Below are 17640 nucleotides of genomic sequence, written 5' to 3'. Positions count from 1 at the left end.
TGAGAAAACATACATTACAAGATATTAAAATACTGACTTTACTTTGTGGAAAACACCTTTATGTCTTTCTCCTCCATTAGCTAGCTTTACTGTTTTGCAGAAATCAGAAACCCAGAAGCAAATTAAGGCATTTAATTTCAAAGTTATTATGGCTATTGCAAAATACTATTTTTCTCCCCCAAGATAAAGGGGTCCACATTCTCTCATCAGCAATAAAAGAAATTGCACTTTATGTGAGTGTTTGCTATGTAATAAAGTACTTTGTCGTTATAGCCCTACACTCACAAAACATGCGAAAAGTCTCCGAGTTAGACTTGAATTAGTCTGTTACAGTTGTGCTGTTGTTTTCATCCATTGCACCCAGGTGCCCCCCCGACTAACCAATATGTCAAACCACAGCCTGTGAGTGTGACGGATGTGACCCTTGATGATGATGATGTTTAACTGAATGTGTTTTTTCATTGTCTTTTATTTGAAAACATTGATGGATCACAGACAGTAGATTCATCCAGTGTCTGTGCCCAACACAATGTTAATAATAATAATAAAAAAAGAATGTTAAAAGAATTACTGGTATGTGAATTTCTTTTGTCATGCCTTTTACTCAAGCTTTCTATGTCTGCACCATTGACCACCATATTCAGGGCATGTGCTGGTGTGATTGTATCTTCAGTTTGTACTCTTGAATTTGCTGCAAAAGGTGTGTACTGCCACAAACAGAATGGGTAAGAACTGGATAAATATGTATATCACCGTAGAGTCTAGACATTGTAACCAAACATCTTCCAGTGAATACAACATATCAGTATTTTTCTTATGTTGGCGAAAGTGAAAATGAAGGAGGCCTGTCATTTCATCATGTAGTAGCAGCACCAGCTAGCATTCTTTGTGAAGCTTGACGGTCGGGTGGAAGAATGAGAGTCTCCTCTTCATAGTCGCGTGGCCAGAATGTCCTTTGACCCTACAGCACTTCAGGGGGCACTACGCGCGAGGCAGAGTGCCAAGCTTCCTGTGGACTGGCGAGGCTAACATGGACAGCAGCGCTGATAAATGGAGCTTCTTCCCCAGGACTCACGGAGCTTGGTTTGACTGAACTTCCAAGTTTAAGTTACGTATAAGATTCTCATTATAAAGATTCTGTTTTTCCCTTAATGTGAATAAGCCTAAAGTAGTGCATGCAAGCATAAATGAAACACTGTTTTCCTGATTAGCTTGTCCATTTCTATTTTGAAATTCCTGTGATCTGAGATCATGTGTACCAACGCGACAGAGACGACGCCTGTTTGTTCTTGTATCCATCTTCCTTTCCGTCTGTTTTGTGCATTTACTTTTCCTCTAATCGATATACTCTCTTCTGTTATCGACCGCCTGGTTTTCATTTCTGTGCTTCAGAAAAGTCCATGCTTCGCAGGACAAATCCACCTCAAACAGGGAGTGTTTGTGTCGCATTATTTTGCCATATTTGATGATGCCAGAAAATAGAGCGTTATTTTATTGGACGCTTTGATTGGCAAGGATAACTTGTCCTTTTTACATGCTAAAGGATATAATCTTGTTGTAGGATACATTTGAAACCTTTGGCAGCTAACTCTGGAGCAGGTCTGTCTTTGATTCATCTCGTTGTTAACCACAACCAAGGGCAAGGGGGTCGCCGAAGGGTCATGACCTGCACTCCCCAAAACACTCCTCCTGAAGGCTATTTCTCTACCATTTTACGCACGCACATGTCACTATATCTGACATACAATCCATGTATTCAATAACGCACAGAGAATAGAATAGAACAGAACAGAATAGCATAAGTATTCCTGTCAGAGTATGAGTGGGGATAAATAACCTTCAACTTAACTGCAAATTACTGGAGATAGGCCTGGCCTTGTGGTAAACCATGAAGTTCACAGTGTAGTTTCTTCTGTGAAGAGACTTGACTTTGGTTTGTTTTATCCGCACCAGCAGCGATTGGGATGTCGAAGAACAATCTTTTCCTCATGAACAATAATGGGCACACCGCTCTCCATTTGAGCGTCATCACCTCGGCACAGCAGAAGGGATCAATATGTTAGGAGTTGATCTTTCCCCCTTTAAAATGAAATTTAATTGAGGTCAATGCTTCACTGCTCTCGAGCAGGCTAGTGGGTTGTTCTAATCTAGAGGTATCGCCGCTTCTCTGCAAATCCAGGGGTGGACTAACTCTTGGCAATTGCTCTGGATTTGCATAGGCTACACGCTGCAGGATTTGTGTGAACATAGGTACATCTGGCTACGCATGCAAATTAGAAAAAACTGAGCCCCCCCGAATACTTCTGGAGTGCCATATATTCTATATATTTTCGCCATTAATATGCAGGGGTTCTTTATGGGATTTTGGATCCCTTCCCCAGGTACTTTCATTATTTATATTTAAGAAAATGTGGGCCCTTATCTTTTTTTAAATTTCGAATCCCCCCATTTTGTTTTATATAACACTGCCCATTTATTCTCTGTAACACCACACATTTCTTCACAGTGACACCTCACATACATGACACCCTCTAGAATACCAATGTGACTCTCCTTTCCTTTCTGCAGCCAAATACAAGGTGATCGCGCGCTCCCCTGTGTGTGTGTGTGTGTGTGTGTGTGTGTGTGTGTGTGTGTGTGTGTGTGTGTGTGTGTGTGTGTGTGTGTGTGTGTGGTGAGTGCGCGCTCCTGCGTGTTCTATCTGATTGACATTAACCATGCGTCATGTACGTTTGTTTCACGCGCATAATGACACAGGCTACATTGAGACGACAATTCATCTGGGAATGTGCTAAAACCTGATCAGCAACAGACATCAGGGCCAATTCAACACAAACACCCATTCCAGAGTCCTGCCGTGCGCCATCCAGTGCGTTGCGCTGCAAACTGAAGGAAGCAGAGCAGTAGCAGAATAGGTGTCGGGCGAGGATTGCCTTATGGGCGGGTGCAACAGAACTCAAGATGGATTAGCTATTTATCCTCACCTTTAAACGGACGTTTTATTTCAGGACCATGAAATGTGGCTGTTTGCCCCTTTACCATTTTTATACCGACCCAAGTGGGACATGTGTGCTTCAAAGCCGCCTTCTAAATAGAATCCGCCCTCCCCAAGCACAGCACTCGCTCCTTTCAGAGTGCACATTAATTAATTAGAGACAGTCTTACCTTGGGCTTACATGCCCTTTACAATGAAAACCTTGTATTTAGTCAATCATAAATACTCGGATGGTGTTCTGTTCTACTATTACATAGCTACTGTCTGCTTTTCAATAGATGCAAATACATTTTAAATTTTAAATGAGTAATTTCAAGATAGGGTACAGTTTTTGGCAAATCAGACTAAATTCCAAATGTTCACAGACTTCAACCGTGTTAGAAAACCGATCTGAGAAACTCTGAAATAACAAAGTGGTTAAAGGACAATGCTGTATCTGTTGTCATTGTAGTGCTCCAGAGTTCATTTAACAGTTGGTGCAGTTTAAGTTTTCACTAGGACGGTAATTAAACTTTAAACATAGACGTATAGCCATTTTATAGACTTTCTTTGTGGAAACGTCATGGGCGCAGAGAAGCCTAAATATTTTAAACAGTCTCTGTTTTATACCAATTGTTTGCACACAGACGTGTCTCACATAATATACTCGAAAAAACTATTGAGGGGTAGCCAACTGTGATAAAAGGCCTCGACTAAAATTACCGCTGAAATATCTAATTAAAAACGGGCGTGGTGTTGTGTGGCTGTACCTGCGTTGAACCCCGCACAAATGGATTGTTGTACAGCACACGTGAGCTCCTGTTTCTCGATAATAAATAGCAACAAAGACGCATTTAGTAGTAGTGTAATAAATAATTTAAAGGAAAAGAATAATTACAGAATAAATTGTAATTATTGTGGGCTGGAGAAAAGCCTCTAGATTGTGAAAGATGATACTACCAGAGCAGATCAGGTTAAAGTTTCCTTAGCCATCAATATTGCAATACGCCCATCTGATGGTGATAGGGATCATGCCAGGTCTCTGCGTTTTCAACTCACTCTATTAATATTGGCCACGACTGCGCGTAATACAATAAAAAAGAGAAAATTGTCTTTATCTCAGTGCAATATTGGTTTGTAGTAATTAACAAAACACTCAAGAATGACTTAACTTTTCAGTTATCTAGTATATCAAGCTCCTGTAACCTCACATACAAAACGGTGTGAATGCAATAGTGCACACAGCAGCGTGTAACTTCTGCTAGGTTAAAGCAATCATGATTGGAGCTCGCGGGGTCTGCGCGGGTGCAGCACGCCCTGGGGCCGTTTGTGGACGCTATTAACTCACATTTGTTTAGAGTAATTGTTCACATTTTAGACCAGGCAGAATGATTAATTACAGATTACTCAAAACTCTTCACCGGACAGTTCCTGTTCAAGGGGCCTTGCAAATGTGCGCCAAATTTGATTGTGACACACAATTAAAAGGCTATTTGTCATATTACATTGTCCACTAATTTCGCCTATTTGTTATAGATTATGACTTTTGCCACCATGCTGTGAAGTGTTTTTCCAGACACAGCGGAGGGTCATTTTCATCCAATACAATTCAAGCAGTAGGCTATTCATAACATATATGCATATGTGCGTTTTCTTTTTGTTATTATTTTATTTATTTAGATTGGTCGAGATATTTAGCCATGTGTTTAACTGGGGTGCCTGTTTTGTTTAGCGAGAAAACTAAAGAGCGATGCTATCAGAACAAGGTATCAATATCCAGGAATGGGACGCAGAGGGGTTAACTGCCGGGCATTAATCAGCTTATAAATAGTTAATTTGATCATATAAGTTTACCCCACTTGCCGCACTCGTTTGCTGTAATACATCACTGTGCTTGTACACACTAGCCGCTTTGGCTGAGCCCCTGTGTGTTAAACAAATTTGCTTCATTTAGAGCGCATTATTGGAGGAGAATGGCAAATGGAGAAGTGATGTGGTTTTATGACAGTAAACGTACCCTGAGGGTCGTTGATGCCCCGCCAAGTAATAAATGTGTATTTCCAAATAGGCGCTCTTGTCATATTCCAAACGTTCCTAATTGTATAGCATGCAATTCCATACATTACTTTGAAAAAAGGGAAAGACAAAAAATCCCAGTGCGCTGCTGAAAAGGATAGCCTAATTGATTTGTGTCTTGAGATAAAATGGCACAGATGGTGCTGAAACCTGACAAAGTCTGCCATTTCGCTATTATTGATTTAACTTGGGTGACTTTGCCATGATCTGCGTGTATTTCATGCTGAGGGGGAAACATCACATTTAAAATGCATCGCTCAGTCAGTCCTATAGTTTGATGAAGAAATGTTGACAAAAATGTTAATCTGCTTATGAGCTGATAAGGCATTTAAACGTGTAAAAATTCAATAAACCATGGACTGTGGTTAAGTACAGCGGACAAAAACACTTAATTCATAATATAATTGAAGAATAACATATTTTACGCACCTCTCCAAAGCGGTTTAGTACGTGGGGCTTTTTTACGCACTAAACCTTATTGCTGCTGCTATTTAATTTCTTGTTAATACGTTTAAAACTCCATCTTTATCATCATCTGTAACACTTAGCATTACATCTGCTTCCCTTGCTATCCCCACTCAGACACAAATGAATTCAAACAGGGTTCCCGTGATTACCATGCGTCCCGCAGCCAAATAGTTAATACGGACATGGTCTTGCGATGTGGGTGTGCCTTGCAGTTATTTTAGTGCGCTCTTCTGTGCAGTAACGTATTCAGTGTGCTGAGGAGTGGCGGAGGCTTCTGGGCTGTCATGTGGTCAATCTTCCAACATTTCTCACACAACGCTGAACAGTCATGGAGTATGGAGGTCACTGCGCAGTAGCTCGCGCCAACGAGGATATTTGAAGGAAACCGCGTCAAGGCTAACCTCCATATTTACCCATTTTGGACGACCAAAGTGACGAACTGAATTATTTGATGTAAATACATCCGCATCGTACAGCATTCTTTCCTCAGAGGCAGAGGTAAGATCGATATTATTAAGCTTTCAGGTAGTTGGTATATTCTGCTGCGTTCTAGCAAACGACATTAGTGATCGCTGAAATGCAATTCGAAGACATTATCTAGGTACTGTATTAGACTACATGGAGAAAGTGAAGCCGCACTCCTAAAATGAGTAACCTTCAGCCAAAGCCAAAGTTCCCGGGTAGCTTCAGGACATTTTTAATGTCAACAAAACCGAAACGCGTGACACTAACATATCTGACTTTAAAAGACTTGAGTTGCATGACCCTATAAAATGTCCTTAATAACAACCAAATCGGCTTAGATGCGTGTTTCGTCTCCGGTAAGCTCATTAACGGAGCTAAAGAGCATTTTCCTTTTGCTCTTGTGCGTATTAGCCTGGTAAGCAGATGCTTAGCAATCACTGTGGTCTTACAACCGATTAGAAGAGGCCAAATGTCTTCTCTAAATACTTTAAAAGTTGATGACTAGAATATGATTGCTTCAGACGTTGATAAATGCATTGGTTATCGGAAGCGTGCAGATATATATTCTCCTCCACGTAATTTCCAGGTGTGAGATTTCACTGCAATTAACGATTTTATAGCTTCTAATTATTAAATAATTACATAATTAACAGTGCTAGTAAATTTAGCAATCCCATCTTCAGTGTCACATTTTAAATATTATGCTAAGCTCAGATGTTCATAAATATGGTTTATATAAGTTTAAATGTGCAACATATTATTATTCTCAATGTAGGCCTATTGTTTGACCGTTTTATAGCTTAGTGTTCTTTTTTAAGTGTGAAAATGTCCATATTCTTATAGAATTCTATTTTTCTGCAATTAGATCTCCAGGAATGGAGCCGATACCCAGCCAGCTACCAGTGGGACGAGACACCAGCTCATCCCCAAACTCCAAGCAGGAGCTGCAGCCCTACTCCGGCTCCAGCTCCCTCAAGCCCAACCAAGTCAGTGAGACTGCATTATACGGAGTGCCTATAGTTTCCTTGGTCATAGACGGGCAAGAAAGGCTTTGTCTGGCTCAGATATCCAACACATTGTTGAAGAACTACAGCTATAACGAGATCCACAACCGTCGTGTGGCCCTCGGGATCACCTGCGTGCAGTGCACTCCAGTGCAGCTGGAGATTCTGAGGCGCGCGGGTGCCATGCCAATCTCGTCCAGGCGCTGCGGGATGATCACCAAGCGCGAGGCCGAGAGGCTCTGCAAGTCCTTTCTCGGGGCCCACGCCCCTCCGAAATTGCCCGAAAATTTCGCCTTTGACGTCTCTCACGAGTGCGCGTGGGGAAGCAGGGGCAGTTTCATCCCCGCTAGGTATAACAGTTCCAGAGCTAAGTGCATCAAATGCACCTATTGCAATATGTATTTTTCTCCCAACAAATTTATCTTTCACTCGCACCGCACGCCTGAATCGAAATACACACAGCCAGACGCAGCAAACTTTAATTCGTGGAGACGCCACCTGAAACTCACTGACAAGAGCTCGTCGGATGATGTGAGTCATGCCTGGGAGGATGTAAAGGCCATGTTTAACGGCGGGAGCAGGAAAAGGACGATGCCAATGAGTAGCTCTGAAATGTCCTCTTCTCATAAGAGCCAGGCCTCCAGTAACATAACCCAGGCCAACTCCCAAGAGGTCCCCCATAAAACAATGCGCTGTGAAGACGACCGCGCCAGCCTGGCTTTGTCCAATAGCGTGCGCAACTATCCTGTCATCCCCGTGCCGAGCAAAGGCTTCGGCGTTCTACAAAAGATCCCACCGCCCATCTTTCCACACCCGTATGGATTCCCTGCGTTTGGATTGTGTAACAAGAAAGACGACGGGGTGTCAGACCAGGCCAAGACTAATGTGCCGGGTGTCTTTTGGCCGGGCGTGAAGGATAACCTTTACCCATCTTTCCCCATGTTTTGGCCGACGGCAGCCACGCTGCCCATGTCAACATACCCCCAGGCGCAGCCAAAACCCCACGCAGACATTATTAGCTCGCGACAAAACGAGGCCGAACTCTCCGACCAAAATGATCGAGGGTCAATCACCCCCAAAGATAAACTCTATGATAGCGAGCGCTGCTCCAGTTCCCAGTCCACGAGGAACGATGAAGACAAGTCTGGGGATGAGGCCAGGTCAACTGAGGGGCAGCCCAGCACGCCTCGAAAGGTGAGCTACATATCTGCTTTCAGACCAGTTGTGAAAGACGCGGAGAGCATAGCCAAGCTGTACGGCAACAGGGAGGTCTATACAGGGGCTCGTTCAGGTTACCTATCGCCTGACTTTGTCAGCGAAAGTTCCAGTTACCGGTCCGTCTCTCCAGACGCAGACAGTGGAGAGGACCCGGATGTTGACGTGGAGTCGAATAAATTACCAGAAGATGAAGAGTCAATTCAACTTTCTGTGGAAGATCATCACAGTCCCCCGGGGCGGATCCTGTCTGAGACCAATCCTGATGAAAGTCAAGATTCGGAGACTAGACCAACACAGCAACCGGATGATCCCCAGAGAGCCGTGTTCAGTGAGGCAGTGTCATCTGATGACGAGCGGCTGAGCAAGCACGTGTCGGAGAGTAAAGATGCTGCAACCTACGGAGTGAGTATCTTTAGTAAAACAAGCATGTCGACAGTTCTCACAACCCACAACTCAAATACATTAACAGATGGATAGATTTGTTGTCTGAGAATTACGCACAATATTGCGAGATATTATTATTATTATTATTATTATTATTATTATTATTATTATTGTTATTATTAAAACGCCTAAATCAACAGCAAATCAGCTATTAATTAATATATTGGACGGCCCCTCCGCTACTTGTCCTTGTGAATGGTAAGCCTATAGATAGGCCTATTATGGGTCTGAGAAAAGTAGTCTATTGGTTAAAATCACGCTTTTCCAGTCGTCTTTGAAACGAATAGGCATATAAGATGGCAAAACACACTCGTCATAATTTGAGTATAAATGGGGTATAATTTCCAACTTACTTTGATGAAAGGCTTCAAGGACTCTTTTGTTGTGAAATTGCCCTCCTTGTGCGCACACGCGTCTCTGTGGTACAGGCTACACCTGATACAAACTATTAACCTGATAAAGGTTAAGGTAATTAGATTATGAATGAGGCAAATTGCTACAATTACTACAATTGTCATCATTATTATTGAAATGAAAATGGCTTCAATCACGTCACATCTTTTAATTTATTTTATTCTTAATTTCGCGGTTGTTTCTGCAGGTGTATTCCCATGAAAAGGATGGGCACGTGCTGCCGTCTGTCACATCTAATCTAGTCCCCAAATATCCCCCAAGTCCACTGGCAACCACCGGTAATATGGCAACGAAAGGTTTTCTATACATTTGTACATTTTCATAATAATTAAGTTTTTGCGAAAGCATGGAATACTCATTGCACTTTATTTTTTTTCTTTTCAAAAGATTCACTAAAACAAAGCGTTATTCAAACGGAGGACGAATCTGATTTGCACAAAACGTATGATGTATCCAAGGACAGCTCGAGTAAGTCTGTTGTTCATTGTTTAGTTGAAATATTGTTATGTGTTACATCTGCGTCTAGTCGAACCATCAAGCCTTTGATATTTACTGGTGAACGTGTGGTGCAGGTGATGAGGCGATGCGCGATGAGGTGCCCAGAGCCAGCAAAGGCATCGAAAACATGGCGAAAGGTATGGACTGCTTTTCATGTACTTATTTATTCCTTATTTTTTAAAACAAACGCAGCGCTTATGTGTATTGAAAACCAATCATATCAGGCCTACTGGAAATAAGTGCAAATTATTTAAGCAAAACAAAAACAAATATGGGCTATTCGGTTTAGGCAAATGACTGGATTGTTCCCAGTATAATATATAATATTTCAAGCATATAAAAGGGCCTATTCAGCAATTATGTGAAAGTCAGAATATATAATATCAATGTATGTGTGGCATTCTGTGCAAAACACCATTCACTCCACATACACTCAAGACTTGAAACATTTATTGAAATCCAGTTGTTAACTCGTAATTATTTTTTAAGGTGTCTGTTTTTTTGGGGAGTTTTTTGTGGCTGTTTTGCTGTTTATTTGATAATAGCCTGATTTACATTTAAATTATGTCACTACACAGTTGGATTCACACAACATCTTCTGCACATCACTTTATGTAAAAACTGTTAAACTATATGTTGGGATAGATTAAAAAATACAACACTATCCTGTAGGGACCTCTCTCCCTTCTCGTTCCTCTTTTTTCCACACTGCAGATCTCCCTTTGTACTCTTCTGCGATATTATTCCAGGCCTCACATACAGCCTCGGGCTATTGTCCTAATTATCTTGCAACAGCATGCTTGAAAACACAGGGATCTGACTGTTAATGCTCGCCTCTGAAACTGCAGAGCCTATAGTGTGCAGCATCGCTTGTATAGACACCACCACAGTCACTGCAGACAATTACATTCTGGATTCACAAACAACCCTCATTTTTACCCCCAGTCTTGGAAAAAAAGAACAAATGTGCCATTTTGATAGTGCTGTATGCATGTGCTGATTCGTATGGCGTGTGTGTGTGTCTCTGTGTGTGTGTGTGTGTGTGTGTGTGCGTGTGTCTACAGAGGAGCTGCAGAAACAGCTTGTGGAGCAGGTGGAGCTCAGGAAGAAGCTGGAGAGAGAGTTTCAGCATTTAAAAGGTGAATGATTACCACACCGTAGACGATTGATGACACTCATCAGTTATACACGGGACTTAGATCCATGTGATCTCTGCTTTTACATACGGGCACTACATGGAGTAAAATCCCTATTTTTTGTTATTAGGATGATTTTGTAGGCTACACGATTAATTAAGTTAATTCTGTAGTTAATTTAACGCTTAAAGAGTCAAGGTTAACACTCACAGTGAATTGACACTACGCAATGTACTTCTAGTAACCAAAACACAGGTGTTCTACTCCATGTAGTGCCCATGAAAAGCAGGCATGATGTCGATTTAATTAAGCAAAATGTACTGTGTACTATAATGTCCAGTCCATGTGCAAAGAATGTAAGTGGCATGTGTTCCTTTTAGATAATCTCTGCTCACAGGACTGCACTACATCGCAGAACCCATTTCATAGAATGCACCTCAGATAATCTCTGCTTCTACATACAGGCACAACATTGTGGAACACATTTCATTGAATACATCTCAGATAAGAAAATGTTTTTTGTGTAAGGGCACTATCTTTGTATATAACACATTTATTTGCTATTGCCTTGAATGTGGAATATAATGACTATATGCTAAGGATCAGAAGGGTATACGTGTTCAGTATGTCTTCCTCAGATATTGTCCATGCTTATAAATGGACACAGTATTGTATAGAACACATTATTTTTGGTACCACCATGAAGATTACGTGTTCCATGTACTCAGAACCAGAAGGGCATGTGGGTTCCTCAGATGTTCTCTGTTTTTACATATGGGCACTGTATAGAACACATTTCATGCAACACACCATCTCTGCTTTTAGACGCGAGCACTGTATTGTGTAAAACACATTGAAGGTGAAATGTTTCGTCCATGTACTAAGGATGGGAAGGGCATGTGTGTTTCTCAGATAATTTCCAGGATCAGATGAAGAGAGAGCTGTCCTACCGAGAGGAGATGGTTCAGCAACTCCAAATTGTTCGGGGTGAGTCACTTGTATAGTCATGTCTGGAAATAAATACAGTGGCATTATTGAAAATTGCATATCTGTTTCAGTTTGGTGGAGAATTGGGGAAAGGTCGATTTTATATTTGTTTTTCTTTTCTTTTCTTTTTTTCAAAGAAAGTGACACTTGCATATCTTCGACCAATATTTTTATAGACTGGCCTTTGTCTTTAAAAATATATTGGCTGTCTTTCATAGAATTAGACCGATAGAGAGAGAAGATACCCTTACAATAATGATGACCTGACTGTTGGTTGTAGTATAAGCGAAAAATATTCAAATGTTATAAGGAATAAAAACATTGATACTTTGGTATAAATACAACCTCAGTAATATCATATTTATTCTTTTTTTGTTAACATATAGACACTTTGTGCAACGAGTTGGACCAAGAAAGAAAAGCTCGTTATGCAATCCAACAGAAGCTGAAAGGTAATAATATGCTTTTTGGTTTCAACGACCGCATTTGTGTAGTTCCAACGAATATATGCAAGTGCTACTTTATGGAGTTTTATTGTTGAAAATATCTATATGGGTATTAATTATTAATAATATGGGTATTTTCACTTTTTCTTCTTTTTTTGTTGCATTTCATACTTAAAAATAAGCACTGCCGTATGATGTGCGGGGTTCTTGCTGTTTTTTGTTGGTAAAATAAATATTATGCGTAGGATTCAAAAATCCCTTATTTGTCCCTTATAAATCCCTTATTATTAACAAATAAGAATGCAGTACTAATACATCAGTGCACATAGCAGTCTCGGCGCTATGATGGAAGGCCATGTGTGTGTGTGTGTGTCAATGCATGAAGTGATCGCTGTGGTTTCCTCCTAGAAGCTCACGACGCGCTACACCACTTCTCCTGCAAGATGCTCACCCCTCGCCACTGCACTGGCACCTGCACCTTCAAGCCTCCCCTTCTGCCTCCCTAGCTCAACACACACACACACACACACACACACACACACACACACACACACACACACACACACACACACACACACACACACACCACCTGGGCGGGGGGCAACCTTTATTCTACTACAGCAATCCTACTACCCACAAACTATGATGATGAACAGCTGGACAATGAGTGATGGCGAGGAAAGGACACACCGTGCACCTTTGATTGATAAGGGTGTTTTCTTTTTCTTTTTTCCCCCTATACGGCAAAAGAGTAGTACACTAAAGTCAGCATAAATCCAGTCCATATGAGTATGTCCACACTACACAGTACGGAGCAACACCTCTCACAAACAATCAATTTCTCTTTGGACCATTAATACTTAATAATGTGGCAATGTGCAATGAAATTTGTTGTGATATTTTATAGGTAATATGACAGGTAACACACTCCAACATTTATCCATCCATGTCTTTTTATGTATGTTATTTATTTTTGTGGCCCATGATATACACTGCTGTCTAATCCACCCCTTTGTGTTTGTATTGCCATGCACTTTAAAGATGAACAAAAGTACATTGACCCAGTGTGTACTGTAGTCTAATTTATTCTTCTGTTTATTTAATTATTTATTGATATACGTACATATTTATTTTGTGAGAGACTGGGGTACATCCAACCCAGATCTTCCTTGCAAGCGGATAATTACACCAGCATTTATGATACAGTAGATACGGAGATTTATGTTTGAACTTAACTGATTCTGATGCTTAATCTTGGTCATCAATGTGTGCTTGTGTGGGCTATATTCACAATAAAACATTTCTTGCTTGAAAATTGCATAGGATGACAGAGGTCATGGGTTTTGCATAACACACACAAATTCCTGTCATTTTAATTTAAACAAAAAAGTCCTTGAATTGTACCGCATTGTTTATTTCTAGTAGCATCACTTTTACTCAGTTAAGTACATCATTATTTAAGTCATCTGTAGATACACTTCTGATTGAATCACCATACTGTTCACATACGCAAAGCATTTATGAAAACCCCACATCATTTGACTTGCCAAAAGGGAGGAATTTATGATTTTAAGTCCTACTGTTGACAATAACTGATATGACAAAAATACATCTGATCTTTGTGTGAGCGAGAGACTTTTGGTTGGAAAAATGTTTTTACCCCCTTGTTGCATGAACGGAAAGTCCCCTGTTAATTGTTAAGGTATGTTTGTGTACTTAGTGCATTGACATGTATAATAATAATAACCAGTTCAAACGTGTAAAAATATATGACTGTAAATAATCAAAGAACTGCTGTAACAATACTGTCAGCCTTTTCTCTGTTCCACAGAGGGGGATGTGTGTAAAATATAATTAAAAAGCTTTTGATGTCCTCCTCAGGTATCCAGTTCTTGACTGTGAAGGGGAAGACTGCCACCTAGTGGAATTTCAGAGAATTACTCACTCACTAAAATCCACAGTCCCTGCTCTTTATCAGTGCTGTTAAATTTAATTAATAGACTTGCATTGTGTAATTATGAAATTCTAACATGGGTCACACAAATATACTGTACACAAAGTATTCTTATAAACATTTCTGAAAATACAGTCTCAAACCTATCATTAGGTTGAAATAACCTTTTGGAACAATATATTTTTAAAAACTGATACATTAGCAATAGCACATCACACCTATTGTCTTCCTACCTGCTGGTTTTGAAGATTAAAATGTCATGCTTACAAACTCAAAATGCTTACAAACTCAATACTTTCAGTTTGTAAGCGTGACATATTAATCTTCACAATCATTTAAATGTTAACTGGCCAAGATATGTACACACTAAAAATTACAATGCCTCTTGCTCCTTCTCTTTTCATGGGGACCAAAAATGGTTATCCAGGCTTTTGGTTATCCTCTTGGATGTATCATAGGATTCTGTTGGCCAAATAATATCCACAAATAATTGTGGTCACAGCCTCAATACAGACAAAATTCTGCGGACCTCTACAATGTCTCCAGAGTGGGCTCTGACCCCAGGTTAAGAACCATTGGCCTATGCAATATGTGGAATATGGGGGTACGAGGGGCATGGTTTGTTTACATTTTAAAAGAAATGGCCTAACATACTTGGAAATTGTCATTGGGTACTGACTTTTGAATACAAAAACACACTTTTTCACAGACCTCCTGATAATGTGCCGTGAACCCCTGAAGATGATTCCATCAGTAGTAACTGTAAACGGGATATCTGGCTTAGGGGTGTGTTATTGGCTCTATTATATACGATACACATCCAGCACACAAATGACTATTGCAGCCAGCCAGCCCAGTATAAGAACCAGTGTCGTCAAACACTGGTGACACCAGTCCTGCCATCCTGTTGATATGAAATGTCTGCCAAGCTGGGCTACAAGAGCACTGCCCTGAGCAGTAGCCACTTAATTTCCCCTTGGGGATTAATAAAGTTACTTTACTCTACTCTACTTTCAGGTTAGGGGCTAGGTTTAGGGTTGTGTTAATAGGCTATGGCTGAGTGTTAACGGACAAAATACTGAAAAATAAATAAAGGGACAGTGCTCTGTTGATGTGAGCTGCTTTGTCGAGATGAGCTATGCATATATTTATAACACAGCGTAAACCCAAACCATATTCCTTTACCTGTAGAGGTGCTATTTTAGTGCTCGATGGGTAGCTTGTATCGACACGACACAAGTTTCAAGTTTGTTTAGCCATATCAACAGTATAAAATACAGTTGTTATGAATGTTATTTGGTGTGCTCACACACACAACACAACAAAAGACACAAAAACAGGGGATGGGGGGGGGGGGGGTTGGTGTGAAAGAAAAACGGGAGTACATAAATAAATAAACAGGGAATGACATACAAAAACATTGGAGACATTGAAAAGTGCAATGGGATATTTAAAATGCATGGTACAGAATAGTGGTAGCATTGAAAGGAGGTAGGAAGGCCAGGTATAGGAGTAGCTGTAAAGTGCTAGTGCATATTTAAGTGGCGGATGGCTTGTGGGTAGATACTGTCCCTAGAGCGTGTGGTGTTGCTTGGGATACTGCGATGCCTTTTCCCCGAAGGCAAGAGTGTGAATAGGTGGTGTGCTGGGTGTGTAGGGTCAGAGGTGATGTTTTTGGCTTTCCTGGCAAGTCTGGTGTTGTAGTGTGAGGCTAAAGTCTGGAAGATTGGTACTGTAGTAGTGAATGGTCATCGATTAAGAGAAAAGGGGCATGTCTAATGATATTTGGAGGACTGTACTGTAGAGTAGAGGTTCACATGATTTGCTCAGTCAGTGTGATCCGTCAGGATGTGTCAGTGTTGGGATTTTTTTTTTTTTTAAAGTGGTAAATCTGGCATGTCTAACTTATGGATATTTTGTCACCAACCCAGTGTTACATCCAAAAGTGACTGCTGCAGCCAGTATGAAACCTGGCATAGTTAAGTTTATCATTGATTCATCATGTGCACAGTCAGGTTCTATGAGTTTGCCGTCAGGATAGTGTCAGTGTGATTTCTACGTTGCCCTTTTTTTTTTTTTTTTTTTTACAACTTGTTACACATGTGGTGCCACAAGTGGTAGTATAAAAACCAGGTTCAAGTCCCATTACTCACAGGCTTACACAAGGCATCCTTCATGTGTCAAACATTGTGAATGAAAAGAACCCCAAGGCCCAGATTTCTAATGAAGTGCAATCTCACAAACTGGGGCTAAAATTGTTTTTTTTACTCCTCATTGGCATTCATCAAATGTGCACATCAAAGGTTCATGCAGTTTTTCCCTCAATACATAGCTCAATGGCCATGATTTCTATGTTGCCCTCCTTTTCTAGACCTGAAAGTGTGTGTGGTATTATGTTTATCATAGCATCCGAACTTGTTACAAAGAGGTGTGATGAGTTTTCAAGTGGTAGTATAAAAACCAGAGATGGGACCAAGTCACTAATTTGCAAGTCGCATGACCAAGTTTCGGGCTTCCAATCAAGTCCTAAGACAAGTTACGAACATATTCAAAAGTCAACGTTCATGCCATGGTCGTAGTCCAAGTCCAATCGTGTTAAAAGCCAGTTCAAGTCAAGTCCAACATGCAGTTGTCGTCAAGTCAATCCAAGTCATACCTTGCCCAGTATTCTATGGCAATTGTAATTGGTCAGCGAATTTGTTCAACACTGCTAAAACATTTCCCTTGCCAGTCATGTCCGAAAATCGAAAAGGTTATACGTATGATTTCAGTTAGCATGGGACAAAATTTTTTGGCAACGTTGGTTACTTTGGTTTTTGGAGTTTTAGGCCTTGGTTATTTAAAAAAAATTGAACCATGGTTTTACTCTGAAAACTAATAGTTTTACCAGGTTATAATTATTCATTTTATTTCACTTTTATCTTTTATCCAATGCCTTATTGGTGACAGAATTTGAGCAATATGGAGTTAGGTGCCTTGCTCCCATGGGCAGACATTGATAGAGTAGGTAAGGACATAGGTTGGTTTAAGGGTGGTTCAAACTGCAACTCTGTGATCTCCAGCCCAACTCCTAACCATTACAGCACGGCTGCAGACAAGCTTTTACAGTTTTAAAGTTGGGTGACAGCAAACAACTTGATCATAATATATTTGTTTGTTGCTTTTTCTAAGGTAAAATCATTTATCTTTCTTGCATGCAGTTTTTTTCAACATCAGTAGATTTGAAAAAATATATATATTCATTGACTTGGAGCAATTGCAAGTCATTGCAAGCTAAAAACTGTCAAGTCGAGTCAAGTCTCAATCAATAGCGTACAAGTCGAGTCAAGTCACAAGTCACCCCTAATTTGTGTGTCAAGTCTCAAGTCGAGTCATTTGTGACTCAAGTCACAAGTCAGTCCGAGTCACAAGTCACAAGTCCACATCTCTGATAAAAACTGTAGGTTTGCCAAGTCTCCAGTAGAGGCAGTAGAAACACCAGTGAAGCTTAGCACCATCAATGATGTCATCCTGTTGCAACCATAGACATTTACATACTGTGTGTGCTATTGTACAT

At 40.5% G+C, this 17640-nt stretch overlaps 1 protein-coding gene across 4 annotated transcripts; it reads left to right on the top strand.

Annotated features, from left to right (window-relative positions):
• The first annotated feature begins 6809 nt into the window (after window positions 1–6809).
• skor1a (SKI family transcriptional corepressor 1a) lies at window positions 6810–12684 on the top strand. Of its 4 annotated transcripts, none has more exons than XM_063189099.1 (8): window positions 6810–8607; window positions 9251–9341; window positions 9451–9531; window positions 9636–9698; window positions 10626–10700; window positions 11610–11684; window positions 12071–12136; window positions 12542–12684. In XM_063189099.1, exons 1-8 carry the CDS (start codon window positions 6859–6861, stop codon window positions 12634–12636), a joined length of 2295 nt encoding a protein of 764 aa, XP_063045169.1. In that variant the 5' UTR covers window positions 6810–6858; the 3' UTR covers window positions 12637–12684. The 4 variants fall into 4 exon arrangements, with proteins under 4 accessions (XP_063045169.1, XP_063045168.1, XP_063045171.1 ...); XM_063189098.1 differs by having other exon boundaries at window positions 12539–12684; XM_063189101.1 differs by lacking the exon at window positions 12071–12136.
• Window positions 12685–17640: the final 4956 nt, after the last annotated feature.

The sequence above is a fragment of the Engraulis encrasicolus genome, chromosome 22 (genome assembly GCF_034702125.1).
Source record: "Engraulis encrasicolus isolate BLACKSEA-1 chromosome 22, IST_EnEncr_1.0, whole genome shotgun sequence".
Taxonomy (NCBI): domain Eukaryota; kingdom Metazoa; phylum Chordata; class Actinopteri; order Clupeiformes; family Engraulidae; genus Engraulis; species Engraulis encrasicolus.
This window is presented reverse-complemented; position numbering and strand designations above follow the sequence as displayed.